The sequence below is a fragment of the Columba livia genome, chromosome 10, assembly GCF_036013475.1.
Source record: "Columba livia isolate bColLiv1 breed racing homer chromosome 10, bColLiv1.pat.W.v2, whole genome shotgun sequence".
Classification (NCBI taxonomy): domain Eukaryota; kingdom Metazoa; phylum Chordata; class Aves; order Columbiformes; family Columbidae; genus Columba; species Columba livia.
Window position 1 is genome coordinate 22,706,188 of NC_088611.1, and position 19,106 is coordinate 22,725,293.

Genomic DNA, 19,106 nt, shown 5'->3' on the forward strand with positions numbered 1-19,106 from the left:
CAGCCCCTCAGCCGCCTGTGGCTGCCCCGGCGGCGGGATGGGGACGCGCCCCGGACTCGCGGCTGCATCTGAGCGTCCCCGGCCCACAACCCTCTGCTCACGCCTCAAACATCTCACGTCAGCACCCGAAACCGAGACGCCTGCTAAAACCAGCACAAGTGTCCAAAAGGGACGATCTCCCTGTCTGAAACAGGCCTTTGTTTGTAACGTTCAGAGGCTGCTCACATCATTTCCCAGGTCTTCTGCTCTGCGGAAGACCCTCCAACCTCATCATTTCTGTTACCATAGCTTTGGTCTTTTACATACTGAAAGAAACTTATCTTTTAAAACACATCTCCTTATTTGGGCAAAACCAACAGAAATAATTGTTTCCCGACTCAATGCGGTGGACGCACAACGCATTTTTCCTTAGACATATGTGGCTGTGGCTCTAAAATTAGCGACACAGAAACACACCCCAGGGTCACTTTCTGGGAACGCTACTGTAAAAAACGTCCTTGGGTGGCGGCCTGTTCGTTTCTAATCCGCTACAAACCCTGCGCACAAAGCGGACGCAGGTTTCCCGTCTGCCGTAGCCCGGCACGGGCTGCGGAGCGAGCGGGCGGCCCTTGGCAGCCCCCGCGCGGCGAGGGGCACGGCCCTTGGCAGCCGCCGCGGCACGGGCACCGGCCGGCCGAGGTGGAGAAAAGGCCCTTGCAGAAGTCTCCAATACGCAGCTTAGCAATAAAACTACAAGGGTGAAAGCCAAACATTGCATCACAGAAGCATTTCAAAAGCGGAGGAGTTAAGAAAGAGCGGGGGGAAGGCGGGACCGAGAGTCCCTGTCACCCACCTGGATGTCCCGCGCGCGCTCGTAGGACTGGTAGGCGATCTTCTCCTCCATGCTGGCCAGCTCCTGCTTCAGGTTGAGGATCTCGTTCTGGTGGAGCTCAGTCAGGTCATTGAGCTGCTCTTCCAGTCGTTCACATCTACAAGTGACACACAAGGCACAGCAGCTTTAACGAGGGTGGCAAAATCGCCCCAGTGAACACGACGGACGTTTCACTGCGAACTGGCGTGGCTGCCCCAGCCCTCCCAACAGCACGCGCGGCAGCGCTGCGGCCCCTCGCCGGGCACCACGGAAACCCTTTCTGCCAGGTGAGGTCACGTTAATCCTCCTTCTGTCCTGAGGAAAACACACAGACCGGTTAAATGGCAACTGCCAAGCCATGCGATCAAGGACAGAATTAGAATACAATGCGTCATTACCCAAATTTTTGTTTAAACTAGTTCCGTTCTAATACCATAAGCTCTTACACATTTTTACCCACACTTGGACTAGTAACGGACATAAAAATGGCACAGCGATCAAACGTGACCCGTGTCTCCTTCACGTGTGCGGTCACATGGATATCTTTGACTTATTTTTTCTTTATCTCCATGATTCAGCTCAACTAGCAAAGATCATCATATTATTTATCTGGAGGGCACACGAATCATTAACCTGCAGGCTTACCTTTCAGTTTGCCACCGGTGAGCAGGCCGGGAGCAGGGAGGGGAGGACTGCCCAAAAAAGAGGTACGGCAGTTCTGAGACACACACGTTTGTTTCCCATTGAAGGAGTTTTCAATTGACTTCAACGGTAACTCCCTGACGTTAATTGAGCACTTTTAAAATACACTAGGGATACTTTGCATTTGTATGTAGCACTTCCTTTTCGGATTTTCAAGTCCAAACTTACACTAAACTCATGCTTCAATGCCCTTTCAAAGCCAGGCAAGTATTTCTGCTGCTTCCCAAAGGTAAGTGGGCAGAGAGCGAGGCCGCCAGCGCCAGGGAGCGCTGAGCTGGGCACCAGCTCCGTGTCCCGCGTGGCTGCCGGGGCTCTGCCCCGTGACTGGCACCGACCGGCCCGCGCAGCGCGGGCGCGGCTGGACCGCGGCTCTCACCGCCCGACCCTTCGTACCGGGAAACTGCAGGGGAACTCGGCACAGAGAGAACTGCTTGGTCTCATTTCAGTTTCCCTCTGACTCCATCTGAATTTATTTCATACACACACACAAAATTAATAAACAATATTTAACCAGAACAAAGAATTTAATTACAAGTTCTGAAACTAAGGTACAAGTCCTGCTTCTGGGTTGTTGGTTTTTTTCCAAGGTTTTTTTGGTGCTTCTCAAGCTAAATATTCAGAATCTGAAGGCAAAAGCCGGACTTTCAAAATAGTTTTGGGGTTTTGTTTTTAAGTGAAAAGTCTGAGGAAGGTTTTCTTCCCATCCCGGGGCACCGCGGGCGTTATCTCTGGAGCCAGGCCCAGCGGGCGGCACCCAGCTCAGCCCAGCACCCAGCTCAGCCCGGCCCCCGGCTCAGCCCAGCACCCAGCTCAGCCCAGCCCCCAGCTCAGCCCAGCACCCAGCTCAGCCCGGCCCCCAGCTCAGCCCGGCCCCCAGCTCAGCCCGGCACCCAGCTCAGCCCGGCCCCCAGCTCAGCCCAGCACCCAGCTCAGCCCGGCCCCCAGCTCAGCCCGGCCCCCAGCTCAGCCCAGCACCCAGCTCAGCCCGGCACCCAGCTCAGCCCGGCCCCCGGCTCAGCCCAGCACCCAGCTCAGCCCAGCCCCCAGCTCAGCCCAGCCCCCAGCTCAGCCCGGCCCCCAGCTCAGCCCGGCCCCCAGCTCAGCCCGGCACCCAGCTCAGCCCAGCACCCAGCTCAGCCCAGCACCCAGCTCAGCCCGGCCCCCAGCTCAGCCCGGCCCCCAGCTCAGCCCGGCACCCAGCTCAGCCCGGCACCCAGCTCAGCCCAGCACCCAGCTCAGCCCAGCACCCAGCTCAGCCCGGCCCCCAGCTCAGCCCAGCACCCAACTCAGCCCAGCACCCAGCTCAGCCCGGCACCCAGCTCAGCCCGGCCCCCAGCTCAGCCCGGCCCCCAGCTCAGCCCGGCCCCCAGCTCAGCCCAGCACCCAGCTCAGCCCAGCCCCCAGCTCAGCCCGGCACCCAGCTCAGCCCGGCCCCCAGCTCAGCCCAGCACCCAGCTCAGCCCAGCACCCAGCTCAGCCCGGCCCCCAGCTCAGCCCAGCACCCAGCTCAGCCCAGCACCCAGCTCAGCCCGGCACCCAGCTCAGCCCGGCCCCCAGCTCAGCCCAGCACCCAACTCAGCCCAGCACCCAGCTCAGCCCGGCACCCAGCTCAGCCCGGCCCCCAGCTCAGCCCGGCCCCCAGCTCAGCCCGGCCCCCAGCTCAGCCCAGCACCCAGCTCAGCCCAGCCCCCAGCTCAGCCCGGCACCCAGCTCAGCCCGGCCCCCAGCTCAGCCCAGCACCCAGCTCAGCCCAGCACCCAGCTCAGCCCGGCACCCAGCTCAGCCCGGCCCCCAGCTCAGCCCAGCACCCAACTCAGCCCAGCACCCAGCTCAGCCCGGCACCCAGCTCAGCCCGGCCCCCAGCTCAGCCCGGCCCCCAGCTCAGCCCGGCCCCCAGCTCAGCCCAGCACCCAGCTCAGCCCAGCACCCAACTCAGCCCGGACCCCAGCTCAGCCCAGCACCCAGCTCAGCCCAGCACCCAACTCAGCCCGGCACCCAGCTCAGCCCGGCCCCCAGCTCAGCCCAGCACCCAGCTCAGCCCGGCCCCCAGCTCAGCCCGGCACCCAGCTCAGCCCGGCCCCCAGCTCAGCCCAGCACCCAGCTCAGCCCAGCACCCAGCTCAGCCCGGCCGGCCTGGCCAGCCACTTCCACCCACGCCAGAACAGGTTTCCCAGGAAGGACAGGCTGCAGACAGGGAATGGAATGGCCATGTGAGGACCGTCTAATGAAGAAGGAGCCCAGATAATTAATACTGCCATTTGTTCCCACACTACTTAAACCCACTTGCCAACAACCAAGAAATCCCAACAAACCCCACTCCAAGTCCCAACGGCAGCATCAATTACTTGAAATATATTCAGCTTGTTAATATATTACAACATTCTCCAGTAAGTTTATTACACAAAAAGGGACTTAAGCGTTTCTGAAAATATCATGATCCTTTAACCCACTCCCACATAAACGCCCTTGATAAAACAGCTGTTGCCAGGCAGCTTAAATCCTGTTCTCTAACAAGAAACAATTGTATTTTAATAACTTCAAAACTATCTCAATCTACAGGAAACATAAGGAAAGGCTGCAAACGCGGGCAGTCAGGGCTGCGGCACGATGCCATCAGCAGCAGGGCAGGCTCGGCCCCGCACACCCCGCGTCCCCCGCGTCCCCGCGTACCCCGTGTCCCCGCACACCTCGCGTCCCCGCACACCCCGTCTCCCCACACACCCCATGTCCCCGCACACCCCATGTCCCCGCACACCCCGTGTCCCCTCACACCCCGCGTCCCCGCACACCCCGTCTCCCCACACACCCCATGTCCCCGCACACCTCGTGTCCCCACACACCCCGCGTCCCCGCACACCCCGTGTCCCCGCATCCCCGCACACCCCGTGTCCCCGCACACCCCGTGTCCCCGCATCCCCGCACACCCCGTGTCCCCGCATCCCCGCACACCCCGCGTCCCCGCACACCCCGTGTCCCCGCACACCCCGTGTCCCCGCATCCCCGCACACCCCGTGTCCCCGCATCCCCGCACACCCCGTGTCCCCGCGTCCCCGCACACCCCGTGTCCCCACACACCTCGTGTCCCCGCACACCCCGCATCCCCGCACACCCCGCGTCCCCGCACACCCCGTGTCCCCGCACACCCCGTGTCCCCGCAGCTCCTGCGGCTGCCCCCGGGGATCGCCCGCGCTGTCAGAAACCGCTGCTGGGCAACTGCTGCAATTGGGTTATTTAAAACAAACAAACACAAACCCCCCAACAAAAAAGCAACACCAAAACCCAAAAACCCCTCCCCTACAACCTACCCAGACCTATTTTTGAAATTACGCTTCCTCCATTTATCTCCTTTTTACTCTTCATCCCATTATCTGCTGTTTAGGAAACATTTCTTTTTCCCTACTGTTTTCTACTGGTGTCCAAATCTGAAAAGCTCGGAGGGGTTTATGTGACTTCGGGGCCCAACGCGAGGGCTCTCCCGCTGAAGGACGGCTCCCGCCCACCCAGAGGCATTGAAAATGCGAGGGACGGGACGGCTGTCCAGAGCGTTCGGATGAGATTCACCTTCCCCGTGCAACAGACTGAGCCCGCCTGTGAGCAGGGCAGCGCCCCGAACACACACCCCCTTCATCTATCTCAGCCATGGAAATTCCTCGTTGGAGGCTGAGAATTATTTTTCAGGAGCTAGAGTGTGAAAATTCTCCTTAGAATGAGCAGCCCGAGCCGCAGGAGCTCCAGCGTGGGCACCGGAGCCGCTGCCGCAGCCCGGCGCCCAGGGACGCTCGAGTCACGCACCTGCTCGCCCACGGGGACACTTCACTTTAAAAAGCCATGTCAGATTTCCACACGTTTTCTGTGACTCGCAGCATCAGGGGACAGACTGGAAAAAGGAAATAGGCCACACAACACAACTATGGCCATCTCTTTTGTTTTGTTTTTTAAGAGCTTTAAGATATTTTAAAGTAATGGCTGCAAAATATGCAGCTAATACAGTGCATGTGAGGGAAGATGGGATGAGAAAGGTGTTTTAGCTGCACTCGGTAAGTGCTCTGGCCAAACTGATGCTGAATGCGTCACTGCGAACCGAGTCCAACGCCTCTCTTCAAGCATCTCTCAAGATGGACTTTCTTCTTCTAGCTATGGCATACAACATTTTGCCTGATTTTTATTTGTCGTCCAAATACATCTGTTTTGCTCCCGAGCGCACCAGTTTCAATAGGAGGAACAGCTAAGGGCAGGATCTACGAGCAGGATGCTCCGGCGGGCACAGGGGGGTCGGTGCTGGTTCAGCCCCAGCCTGCGTGCTCCACAAACGCCTCTTCAGCCCTTCCACAGCTCAAAGACAGCACGTCTGATCTATTTAAAATAAACCACGAGAACGGACTGGAGTCCAACAATTAGACTGGAGCAAAAATCAGATAAACGAAGGCACCGGCGTCTGGTATTTTGGCCGATGGGTTTCTCCTGACAGGAGTGTGAGAGACCTAAATGCCCCTTCCGAGGCTGCTGGGCCAGGGAAGAAACCCAAACCGCCGGGCTGGCCACGCTCCAAATACGTGAGCTCATGATTCACCGCGTACAAAAGGGTTCCTGAGGGGACACACAAGATGAAAATACTCAGCAGGAACTTTATTTCGGTCTCGATAGCACAGAAAGTCCCCGCTCCTATCAGTAAACAACCACCACCTCCCAGCCGATGAGATAAGCGCCGGGATGTTTCAGTGGCTGCTCCGGCTGCAGGAGGAACATACCATGGCCAAGAGGCCAACAGGACCTGCCCTGCTCAGCAGCTCAGCCCTGGCACAGCCGCGCGGTGCGCCGGGCTGGCACGGGCTGCGGACAGGGGACAGGCTGGGGACGGGACGGGGACGGGACGGGCAGTGCTGCCCACCCCGGCCTCGCCAGGTGCTGCCGGGCGGGAGAACCAGAGCGACTGCACCACGAGTCCCTGCCCCGGCGCTGGTTCCAAACCAGCAGCTCCGGCGACAGGCGATACTGGGAGCAGGGAGAGGGAGGAGACTGAGGAGGCCACGGACACACCACAGCTGATACACAGAATCTGCACAAACACACAAGGAAAAACGATCAGAACCCGCAAAAAAGTAGAACATCTACAAAAGGGGAAATGGACCAAGACCAGCTGAGCCAATGTCACGAGTGAGCTTTGTTCCAGCTCCCAGGCACAAATACTCAGCGCTGCCTTACGAGCAAAGGCTTCTCCAAAATACTTATTTTTTTAAGCTCTAACTGAACTCGGCGCTTGTTTTTGAAAGCTTCCCAGAAACAGAGCAGAGTTATGAGGTATTTATGGTTTTAAAAGCTAATTATGATTAACTTGCATCCCCAGCTTCAAACCACAACCTCCGCTCCCACCGTTGCTGAAGGGCCGAGGAGCAGAGCTCCCGCTCCAGCAGCCGCTCTGCCCTCGGACGCCGCGGAGCCCGCCCGTGTGCGGCGACGTGCCTTCCATCTTCATCGCGTTCTAAAATACAGAAGCTCTCCAACAAGAACCCATTTTGTAGAAAAAGATATTAATCTGGCTGTGATTAACCCCTGAGCTCCCTGTGGACTGTGCAGTTCCCTGCTTGGCTCTGCAGGCCTGCAGAGACAATGGCACTCCATGGGCTTTAATGGGTCTCTGTAATTAACTCACATCAACGTTCCAAGTGGCAGGTCTAAACTACTACCTTTTTAAGCATTAATAAGCCCAATACAGACTGTCCCAGGAACTTTCTGCTCCAGGCTGCCCCGGTCAATGGCCGGGCTCTGGGGTTGCCCCGGGGAGCGCTCGGCAACGGCTGATGGTGCAGGACAGGCCTGACCTCGTGCTGCAGCGGTGGGAGGACCCGTGAGCCTGGCTGGACACTCAGCAGCCCCAGGGAACAACTGGCCGGTTGAGCTGGTGCACACATCAGTCCCCAGGCCGCACTCAGCCCGCTCCTTCAGCTGCTCTGCGCTCACACCCTGCACTCCGCTAGGAACGGGCACTGCTCTGCGCTCACACCCTGCACTCCGCTAGGAACGGGCACTGCTCTGCGCTCACACCCTGCACTCCGCTAGGAACGGGCGCTGTCCTGCGCTCACACCCTGCACTCCGCTAGGAACGGGCGCTGTCCTGTGCTCACACCCGGTGCTCCACTAGGAACGGGCACTGCTCTGCGCTCACACCCTGCACTCCGCTAGGAACGGGCACTGTCCTGTGCTCACACCCGGTGCTCCACTAGGAACGGGCGCTGCTCTGCGCTCACACCCTGCACTCCGCTAGGAACGGGCACTGTCCTGTGCTCACACCCTGCACTCCGCTAGGAACGGGCACTGCTCTGCGCTCACAGCCTGCACTCCGCTAGGAACGGGCGCTGTCCTGCGCTCACACCCTGCACTCCGCTAGGAACGGGCACTGTCCTGCGCTCACAGCCGGCGCTCCGCTAGGAACGGGCGCTGTCCTGCGCTCACACCCTGCACTCCGCTAGGAACGGGCGCTGTCCTGCGCTCACACCCTGCACTCCGCTAGGAACAGGCACTGCTCTGCGCTCACACCCTGCACTCCGCTAGGAACAGGCGCTGTACGTGTGGGACCAACCCCACACAGTGGGAGCCCCTCTGCTGGGGAGCAGGACACCAAACTCAACACCGCTTTGTTGTGTGACTTCATGACAATGAGGCACGAGGAACCAAATCTGCTGCGCTGGGCTCTGTTTTCAGTCAAATCGCTGATTGTTGTAAAGCAGGATTAGAAAGTGGTGTTTGTCTGGCTTTGTCTGCCCAAGTTCTGCAAAGCGCACAGAAAGCTTGCTGTCTCTACCAGATCCTAGCAGGTCAGGCCTTTTCACTTGTTTTTCCAGTGATCTGGCACCAGCATGTCTAAAGAGCTGCAGGGCACACCGCGGCAGCAAGCGGCACCCGGCGCTTCAGCAAGCCTGCCCACAGCCAGCGCGCCGGGCCCCACCGCGCACGCGGACCACGAGCGCCCGCCTTACACGAGCCTGCTGTCCTCCGCCACACCACGAGCGGGGCCCCCTGATTCGCTACGTCAAGTTTAAAAAGCAGAGCTGAACAGTCCTGTGGGTTAGGACTGCGGTGTCCGGAGCGGCGGCAGAAGGGCAGCGCCTGGGGATGGGCCCCTGCGCCGGTGTGGGACGGGACACGGTGTCCCGCCGGGCAGCACGGGGCAGCCTGCGGAGGGAGGGGAAGGGGACAGTCCCCAGCAGCTGTCGCCGGGCCTGGGGGCAGGGACAGGCCGCGCTGCAGCGACCCCTGCACCTCTGCGCGCCTCGCAGCGAGGGCAAGGCCGCTGGAACCAGGGGCTCCCAGCCCCGGGGCCACACGGCCTCCAGGACAAGAGCACTGCCCATATCTGACATTTAATTTCACTTCATTTCACCAAACCCTGCCCCTGTGGGGCTGAGCAGAGAAGGGAAGGGCAGATCCTACTTTTGGCATGTGGCAAGATCATGTCTTCTTGAAGAGCCCCAAGAAAGCTGGATATTTCTTTCTCTGGCAAATATGGACCCGAGGGGTGGAGGAGGCAGGGCCAGGATACTGCCCACATGTCCCCTGTCTCCTGCTTGGCCCAAACCTCCACAGGATTTTTGTGGGGCAAAGCACTGGCTGGATAGCAGTAACTGCATCAATGTACTCCTGGTCTTTTGATACACCTTTCTAAACATTTTGGCGCAACCTTTTGTTTTGAAAACACTCCAAAATAACCTTTTTCCTTGCTATTTTTTTCTCATGCAGAAAAGGAGACAAGCAGCAAAATACCAATATTTACAAACGACAGAGCTGGGAGGGCAAAATCCTGAGGCGGCTGCAAAACCCCCGTCCGAACGAGGCTGCTGGACCAGCGGCTGCGCAGCACTGCCGGGCTCTGCGGCCCAGGGCTTAGCGTGACACAAAGTACAAGAGCACGTACCTGTACCGCTCCTCCTGCAGAGTCTGCATTATCAACGAGTAATCCCTCTGATAGCGAACCTTAAGATCCTCAAACGATTCTTCCAGTCTTGCCTGTGTCTCTCGAATTTCTTGAATCTCATGCAGTATTGCATCAAACCCTGAGCTCTGCATATCCAGAGTGTTTGTTTTGGAGCTGGAAGCTCCCACAGGGCCCCCTGTCGTGCTGTTGGCCCCCACGGAGCCTGATGTGGCACTGGAGCAATCCTCTTCACTGCCATACTTTGGGCTTGACTGAAAGTTCTGAATAACACCTAGAGCCTTGCCTCCTGTCCCATCTTCCTGGCCTTCTTCTAAGGAGTCTTTCAGATTAGCAATGTTGTCTGCACTCCCAAACTTGTTCCTTATGAGGGAGGCAATCTCCCGGGGTTTGGAAACCACAGCTCCTGCTGCTGAATGCGTGGCTTGGGAGAAACTGGACAGCCCACCTTTCACGCTGTCTACTACTCCCTCACTGAAGCCAGTGACTTTTGCTCCAACATCTTTCAAGCCCTGATGCATATCCCTGAAGACATCCTTCGGCTGCCGAGGGATCCCATTCTGTTCAATCTCTCGCAGCTTTCGACGGTAGTGTTCTAGTTTCTTCTGCAGCTGCAAGATGGTCTGTGCTGACTTTTGATTCTTCTTCTCAAACACCTGTTTAATGCGGGCACTCTGCTGCTTGTCTGCATTGTTGGCCAGTTTCAGGTACTCTGCCACGTTGTCATCACGGGCTGTTTGTTCGATTTTGATCTGCTCGGTCAACTTCAGTATCTTCTGCTGCAGGTGCGTGATGGCCACTTTAGTGCGCTGCGGGTCCGGGGTCCCATCCACAGAGTCTGCGTTGATGCTGCCATCAGTGCTGGAGGCCACCGCACTGGAGGTCTGCGCTAGGCTGCTGACTTCCAGCCGCTCGATCTGGGAAGGACAGACAGAGGCGTCAGTGCTTCCCCGACAGAAACCCCCTTCTTTATGCCAATCAGCTTGACAAGCTGATGCAATTCTGCATCTTTTTCAGCTGGCCAAAGTACAGTATCCATAAACTGAGCTTCACGTGCTTTAAAAACATCTGTAAAAACTGAGGAAAGGGCAAGCCCCTCATACTTAAGCCAACTTAATGGCTTCAAACAACCAAAAGCTCCAGCACAAAGCACAACTGGGCACTCAGGTTTGGCAGGCTGAGCTCTCTCAAGTTCTGGTACAAAGTCAGCAGTTCTATCAACTGGCGAGTAAGAAGACAGAGAAGGTAACAGAAACCACGCAGATCAAGTATACAGCAAACCCGAGTTATTCCCAGTGCTTCACCTGCTTGTGTGACAGCCGACAGTGACAAAACCTACCAGAAAACCAGAGATCTGCCGTGGTACCGCACAAACCCGGCACAAAGAGCCGCTCAGCCCTGACAAAGCCCCCTGCCCGCAACCCGCAGCAGCTGCTCCGGGAGCACAAGCGGGGTCCAAAGGACAAACCCCATTTCAGCCAGGACAGGTCAACCGCTGTCAGCGCACACCAGCGCCAAACCGAACCCGCCGCGCCCCCCGCGGCTGGAAGGCGGGCGGCCCGGGCAGCGCGGCCGCCCCGCCACGCTCCCTCCCGGGACAGCGCGGAGCTGAGCCCGACAGCGGCCGCCCCGGGAGGGGGCAGCGGAGCCAACGCAGAACGGACCCCGCGCTGGGCCGGCCGGGCCCAGTGCCGACCCCGCTCCTGCGGCCGCGGGGACCCCGCGGCGCCCCCGGCCCGGCCCGGCCCAGCCAAGCCAGGCCCGGCCCGGCCCGGCCCAGCCAAGCCAGGCCCGTCCCGTCCCGTCCCGTCCCGTCCCGTCCCGTCCCGTCCCGTCCCGTCCCGTCCCGTCCCGGCTGTACCCGCGGTTCCTGGGCCCGGCCCGGCAGCAGCGCGCGCTCCCCGCGCATGGCTCCGGCATGGCTGCTCCGCCCCGCGCCGCCTGGACCTGGCCCGGCCCCGCCCCTGAGGAGCCCCGCCCTCGGCCCCGCCCCCAAGGAGCCCCGCCCCTTAAGGTCCCCTCGGTGCCCGGTCGGCCAGACGCCCCTTCAGGCCCCGTCACCTCTCCCGTAACGCGGTTCTGCTTCCCGAGCCCTGCCGCTGTTCCGCAAGGCGAAGTCCCGCAGCGACGCCCGGTGCTGCTGCCGTTTACATTATCAAAACCCACAGTTGTTTCAATCGCGTTTCAGCCACGCAAAACCAGATACACATCTTGGCTTCGCTAGATGCAGAAAACAGCCCTAGAGCACGATGGATAAACAGGTTGTGATTCACGTCCTACGCATTTAGCAAACGAGCTTCCGTGGTACTCATTTCTAATCCTCCCAGAACCAACAGCGTGATTTAAACACCGGGCGGCATCCCATGCTGTGTCATTTAAACCACCACCAGCCAATGCACAGCTTGCTCCCCAAACGCAGAACACGTTTCCATATTTGTCTTGTGAACATATACTTTACAAAACAAAAAATGCTATTAGAGTTAACTGCACCCCCTTCTCTAGTTTCAACGCTCCACAGTTCTGGTTTAACACAGCAACAGCACAGTCCTGTCCCGCGCCCCCATCACACGACGGGAAAACCAAGCAGACACACGGAAAACTCGACAGATCCAGTTTCTGGAGGAGTTCAGTTGCTGGAAACCACAGAATATCAGTTTCCAGTCTGTAGCGACTGCAGAAATATCAACTGCTCTCTTAAGCAGGTTTATTTCTAGAAACCCTGGATATCTCTGGATAGTTTAATGGAAAGTCAGTGCCAAGAATTCATATTAATCACTGGGACCAACAACATGCATGACATCAGCACTGCACAGAGAGCACTCCGTCTCTGAGATCCAGGGACGTGTGCTCGGAAGCGGAACAGGTTCGGTAAGGTGCCGCTTCCCCACACCTGCAGGTTCACTGAGACTCTCCTAGGACCGCCACGGATCCGGCTTTTCCGTGTGGTGTTGAAGGACGCAGATCCCGCATGCACAGGGATGCCCGCGTGGAGTGAAAACCAGCTCCCGCGGTTCAACACGAGCAATAAGGAGCTCCTATCAGCCTGATGTACTCCTAGTTGGGTCTAATTAGCATGTTTGTGTGTGTAATTACACAAATAGTACACTCTTCTTCTCAGACATGAGTTTTGTGGCAGAAAAACTTTGTATAAACTTTATCTTCTCCCCTTTTAAATTGACTTCAGCCTACCTCCTCAGGTCATCTTCCCGCATCTGCGACAGAAGATAAACTGAATAGCTACAGTGCTGTTCTGGAACAGAACTGAGATAACATAAGTACTTTCTCCATATTGACAAGGCTTTAGAAGGGGAAGACTCAGCACAATCCGGGTCCTTGGGAAATGGTGGTGACATTATTAATTTAAGGAAACTGGCAGCTCTCCTGAGGAGATGCTGGTAAATCAAATCCCGTGATGGCCAATGTTTGTACCGATTCAGTGAGTCCCTCCGGCGGCACCGCAGCTCCCGCACGCGGGGCAGACGGCACGGCCCGCCGGCCCGCACCCGCGCTGGCTTTGCCAGGAGTCCAGTGAAATCCTGTGAGGACCTTGTGCTTTCTCCCCTCAAGATCCCATCACATCCCCAGCACTTGCAACACCATCAGGCTTTCCCTCCTGTAAGAGTTTTTCTATGTATAACATCTATTCTGCGACACACAGCCTTCTGGCATTGCTGCAGGTTAAACACAACAGTTCCTTTAAAGGTGTTCCGCCCTTCTTTTAAAACTGCTCCAGCGAACGCGCACAGCGCAGTCACGCACCAGGACACTGTGGGTTTTGAACCAGCAGGGCTCGGGGCAAGCCCGCTGTGCAGACCGCTCGGCTCCTGCTGCCCTCCCGTCCCGAGCTCCAGGAACGTGACCGGAACGCGCCACACGGCACAAGGGCAAGGACAGGCGGGAGCGGAGGGCGACGCCCGTGGAGAGCAGCCCGGGGGGTGATTAATCAGGTGATTAATCACACCTCTGACTGTGCACCCCGTGCCAGAGAACTCACCACCCAAACACCCACCGGTTGCTCAGCTCCTTCACGCGGGGGCTGAAGGCAGCACCGCGACACGCGGAGACGTCTGGGGCCTCACAGCCAGTCACGCACTTGGCGCTTCCTGCGAGGAAACGCCCTCATTAACCTCATTAACAGCATGGTTGGCGCGGCTGCCGGGATGTGAGGAGCAGGGACCGGCACCCGCCGGGGAGCCGCAGTGCCTGGCAGCCGGTGCGAGAGTCAGCAAGATCTCGACTTGACACCTCACGCGGAATAAACAGTAGAGGAGAAAAAAGGGCGTCGCTCGCGGCCTCGTCCCTCGCACCAGGGCCTCGCGTGCTCCGTGTTCCCAGCCGTGCCGCGCGGTCGCTGCGGCTGTGACCTGAGCGCTCCGCAGAGGGGATCACTCCTGGCTCCGCACACTCCAGCTGCATACGGAGTTACTTACCTCCTGCCCCGTGTGCTGAGCTGCGCCTCGACTCCACACTGACAAACTGTTTAACGTATCTTTACATGAAATTTTTAGGGAGGGGGGACAAACCCACCATAAAATAACGCAAACAAACAGAACAGTGAAAATTAAAAGTGCCTGCGAAAGTTCTTTGCAGAAACAGAACAGTGAGCTCTGAAAGCAGACAGTACCACCACAAAGGCAGGCTCAGAGCTCTTTCGGGAGGTGCTCTCCGTGACGAGGTGCCCGTGTTCTGCTGCCGACGCAGGAACCAAGAGCCAGGGGGAACGCCGCTCTCCCCCTTGCTGCCGCGTGCAAACCGCAGCTGGGCGCGCGGGCCCTGGTACACCCTCCCGTGTCCAACGCACTCATTCCTGGATGTCAGTGTGGAACACTGTATATTGTTTTTCCCTCTAAAAGAAAGAAGATTGCAAATTGCACCAAGTATAAGGTTTACAGAAAGTATATTTTGGCAATATTAAGGATCAAGTTCCTTTAGATTCAATGAATTTTGTGAGCGGGAAGATATCCATAGAAAGGAGGGCCTGAGATTATTTAGAATGCATGGTTCTCAGATTTAGCTTCAATTTTCTTGTTTCCATCCCACCGTGAACTTGGTAATATTTCTTATTCTGCGGAGTCAAAGGAGGCCGAAGCAGAACGCGTTCTACCGCAGAGGTGACCCGGACACAAGCACCTGCTCAACAAGGCACGTGCCGGAGCACGGGGAGCCCTGGGGTGCTGCTGCGGCTTCTGCTGAACTGCCAGCAGCCCCGAATTCCCGTTGGCTCCTCCAGCGCACCTCGGGAAGAGCCGCCTCTACGAGTACGAAACCGAGCGGCTGCAGGGGATCCCGGCGCCGGACTCGGGGACAGGCCGCCAGCCACCGCGTCTCGGAACGACGCTGTAATTTCTCATTGCTGTGCTCTTCCTCATTTCTCTCTCTCAGCACTTGGACAACGCAAAACACGCTGAGGCCCTTCGGCCCCAGTACCACTACAGATCTGCATTAAACCACCTAAACGCATGTTTGTGTGAAGCCAGGTACAGAATCTCGTGAGGTACAACTGAGATGTTTAAAGATGACTAATTACCATGAGGTACCTTCAATGTACTCAGTGAAACGCAGTCATTGGCAGTCACGTCCCTGTGTGCCACCTTTTGACACCCGAGCCGCGGTGACACCCGCCCCACCGGGCGGGCAGTGTCCCCAAAACTGGCCCATTGCAAAACCGACCACAGGCCCCAAAGTCAATGTGGTGAAGCCAGCCGCAGCCTGACTGCCACGACCTTGTCACCCAGCTCAATAGGAAATGAAGATGTGACTCCGTGTGCTGCTTCTTCCGGGTGCAGAAGCAGAGTTTATCTATACAGCAGGCAGTTGTACTTTCCTCCTGTCTGCCAGCAGCAGCCATGCCCGAGCTCAGCGGTCGCCGGGGCGGAGGGACCGGTGGCCGGTGCTGCCGCCAGGTGACACCGTGTGGCTGCGCCAGCAAGAACCGCAGGCGGCGGTTCCACACCTGCGTACCCCCACTCGCGCTGCCGGACAGCCCCTGTCGGGCCGGGACCGTCGCCTTCTTGACCCCAAACTTCTGAAACCCTGAGAAAAGATGTTTTTGAATGCAAGAGAGCAAGGCTTGGTTAACATTAACCAATTCAGAGATGGTTTGGCAAAGCTACAGACCCGTCAAGAGGAAAACGGCGGTGCCGCCGAGCAGGCTGGGCAGTGACAGCGACGTTTCGGGTCAGGCACGACCAGGAGCGAGCGGAAAAACGGGAAAGAACTGAATTACACACAAGGGCTGGCAGGAACTTGATTTCTGAGGTGAAAAAGGACGACACAGCAAAAGATATGGCCAAAATAACATTCACTGATGTATATCTTAGCAGCTGAAGGCTTTTAGTCAAGAGGGGATTGCCAATCAGGACAGAAGCTACAATAATAAGGACAGGAAATGAGGTAAAGCTGAACAGAAGCTAAGTATAGGAACTGGGCAGAGAGGGTGGATCGGGAAACAAATTATACAAGTTTCTATTGGAAAGTGACTGTAGACGAACAGGACTTTTTGCCCTTTTTTAAAAAATTCATTCTGGTTTCCCCAATACACGTGAGTCACATCTTACTGCCTTAGATGCAAAATGATGGTTAACACTTCCCAGAGAGCAGTTTTGAGGGTTTTTTACACTTCGAGCTGCTATCTGATAAACACAGATTATTATTACATCTTACATATTCATTTGTAAAGAACAGAGTTTAATCCTCAGATTGCACATTAAATTTGGCGTGCAAGGCACTGGAACCAAGCTGGTCTGGGAGAGGACGTCTCTGCACAGAGCGGCCGCCCGCCGAGCGAGGACCCGGCCCGCGGTCCAGACCTGCCGCTGCCGCGGTTCGGTGCGCAAGGCGCCCCCGGGTGCCTGGCCCAAGGGCACCGCACCTGCACACGAGCGCAGCAGCTGCCCTTCTACAATTACTTCATGTCGTGTCATTTATTTTCAGTTGTAGGATTTTCTGCAGTAGAACCCAGAGTGACTGCAACCGAAATTCATCCTGGGAGCAGCTGATCCAATCAAAGTTTACACAAAAAGATAAATACTTCAAACCAGCACGGTTCACGTTTCCTGTGAACATATTCCTTGCCATTCCCGTATAGCATTTCTCGACATATTGTTCCCTTATCTAAAGCCTTTCTCATACAACATTCACCCAGCGCAGCAGCTCGTCTGCCGCCTGCAGCAAGCTGTGTGCGGGAGCTGCGCCGGGCGCCCCGCGGCCCAGCCAACCCCAGCACTGCCCACGGGGCAGGCTCCGCCGGCCGCGGACACGCGGGAGCAGCGCGGCACGGGGACACGCACGCGTGCGCTGCACAACCTGGAAACTCTCAACAGCGAGCACACGAGGGAAAGGTGCGCTCGGCGGACACCAGCAGGGTGAGGCGACAGGGCACTGCTCCAGACATCCACCGCAAGCACTGCCGTCACTGGACACTGAAGTCACCATGTTGCTTTCAGTGTTCTTGCAAAAAGCGAGAAGTCCCCGCAGCACCCCACCCGGAGGCCCCGTTCCCGCAGCATCCCACCCGGAGGCACCGCTCCCGCAGCACCCCAGCCGGAGGCACCATTCCCGCAGCATCCCACCCGGAGGCACCGCTCCCGCAGCACCCCACCCGGAGGCACCATTCCCGCAGCACCCCACCCGGAGGCACCGCTCCCGCAGCACCCCACCCGGAGGCACCGCTCCCCCAGCACCCCACCCGGAGGCACCATTCCCGCAGCACCCCACCCGGAGGCACCGCTCCCGCAGCACCCCACCCGGAGGCACCGCTCCCCCAGCACCCCACCCGGAGGCACCGCTCCCGCAGCACCCCACCCGGAGGCACCGCTCCCGCAGCACCCCACCCGGAGGCACCGCTCCCCCAGCACCCCACCCGGAGGCCCCGTTCCCGCAGCAGCGTCCCCGCGGCGCCAGTGGGAGCTGCCGGGCGCCCTGCGCGCAGCGGCACAGACACGGCGGCAGCGCCACTGCGCTCCCCGGCTGCAAGAGGGGAGGCTTTAGCCTCACGTTACATGTACACATCTGTCAGCCTGGAACGTGGGCTCTGAATCACCGCTCCTCTCCTCCCGCGCCCTCAGCACCCGCACCGCAGAGCTGCTCCCAAGAGCCGCCTGTGCCACTTCTATCATGGGCACCGAGGAACGCGGGCAGAGAAAGCGGACCTGATATCCAGATCTTCCCAGCGGAAAACGATGAGTCTCCTAAATAGACGTGATTAGACATATATGCTTCAAAAACAATGGTAACGCCGTGCTATTTCTCAACCATGCCTTCTGCAAATGATAACAGACCCTGGGCAAACTTTCAGCTATGGCAAACAGCAAAAATAAGTCTGGATCCCATATTTCTTTTTTCCCCAGACACTGAGCCACAACGCCCTGGAGAGCTGACGGCAACAACTCACAGAGAAATACCTCCTACTCTGCATTGGCCATCAGAGTGTCAAAGCCCTTACTGTCTCTCTTCGATATTTAAAAAATGTAGGGGAAATACAGCTTATTATTAACTCGGACTTGTGAAAGGGCAGTGCCCAGCTATACAGCCAAAGGAAACCGAGGAAAAGTACTTATTCACGCCTGAAGGTCACCAGCCTACGGAAACAGGACACTTACTATTTTTTTACCTGGAGGAAAAATATGATTCTGCAGTTTGTTTACTACTTGCTGGCCACACATTTTGCACAGCTAAAACAGCAAAACAAGAGGTCACACAAAGAGCTACCAATCCAAACATCTCTGTCTGACATGGGGCTGCATTTACTTGTCATTGTTCATTGTATCATACAAGCCAAACCCCAAAATAATGCAAACAGAAACCCCCCCAAACCAGCACCACGTTTCATCTTGTTTACGGTTCGCAGCACTCACTCAGACAGGAGCCTCTTCCATACTTCCCAGCTTGCGAAGTGAAGAAAAGCCATATAAAAAACCCACCCCAGAAATGCAACAGCAGTGTCGGGGGCAAACGCAGCGTTCCCGGGGCCGATGCCACAGGACGGGGCCACGACCTCCCAGACAGGATCGGAACAGCCCAGCGCCCCGGGCAGCGGCCGCGGGTGCCGGCAGCCTCACCTTGCCGGGCTCGCCCCAGTCCCGGGGGCAGCACACGCAGGTGCAGCAGCACAGGAACATGCCGGGGCCCAGGGCAGCGCCCCGCGCCGGGCTCCGCCGGGGCCGCCCTCCGCGTCCCGCCGCCCCCGGGCCCGGCCGCCCCCGGTTCCCTCCGCCGCACGCCCGGCTCCATCCGGCCGCCGGCCCGGCCCGCCCCGGCCATCGCCGCCCGCCCGCCCCGCGCAGCTCCGGGCCCGCGGCATTTAAAGCCACACGGCTTCTCCTTCCCGCTCAGCGCATGGCGCTGCTGTAAAACCCGCACCTTCCAGCCCCAAGTGCGGCCCGCGATCCGGGCCGGCCACAGCGCCTGCGAACCGGCTGCACCGTGAGCAATCCGGCCGCAGCGTGAGCGAACCGGCCGCAGCGCCCGCGAACCGGCTGCACCGTGCGCAATCCGGCTGCAGTGCCGGCGAACCGGCTGCACCGTGCGCAATCCGGCCGCAGCGCCCGCGAACCGGCCGCAGCGCCCGCGAACTGGCCACACCGCGGGCGAACCGGCTGCACCGTGAGCAATCCGGCCGCACCGTGA

General features: G+C 58.2%; 1 protein-coding gene across 13 annotated transcripts in view; it reads right to left on the reverse strand.

The window, feature by feature from the left end:
* Positions 1-19,106, reverse strand: part of TMCC1 (transmembrane and coiled-coil domain family 1) — a 72,973-nt gene that overhangs the window by 5,514 nt on the left and 48,353 nt on the right. For 10 of the 13 annotated variants that reach the window (XM_065074774.1, XM_065074773.1, XM_065074767.1 and 7 more), the window contains 2 exons: positions 9,462-10,396; positions 833-968 (listed from right to left, as the gene is read on the reverse strand). In XM_065074774.1, the coding sequence (XP_064930846.1) occupies positions 833-968; positions 9,462-10,000 (675 nt within the window). In that variant the 5' untranslated portion in view covers positions 10,001-10,396. Of the gene's footprint in view, positions 1-832; positions 969-9,461; positions 10,397-11,340; positions 11,468-18,538; positions 18,692-19,106 lie in introns of those variants that run through there. The other 3 variants (XM_065074771.1, XM_065074770.1, XM_065074769.1) reach the window with 2 other exon arrangements.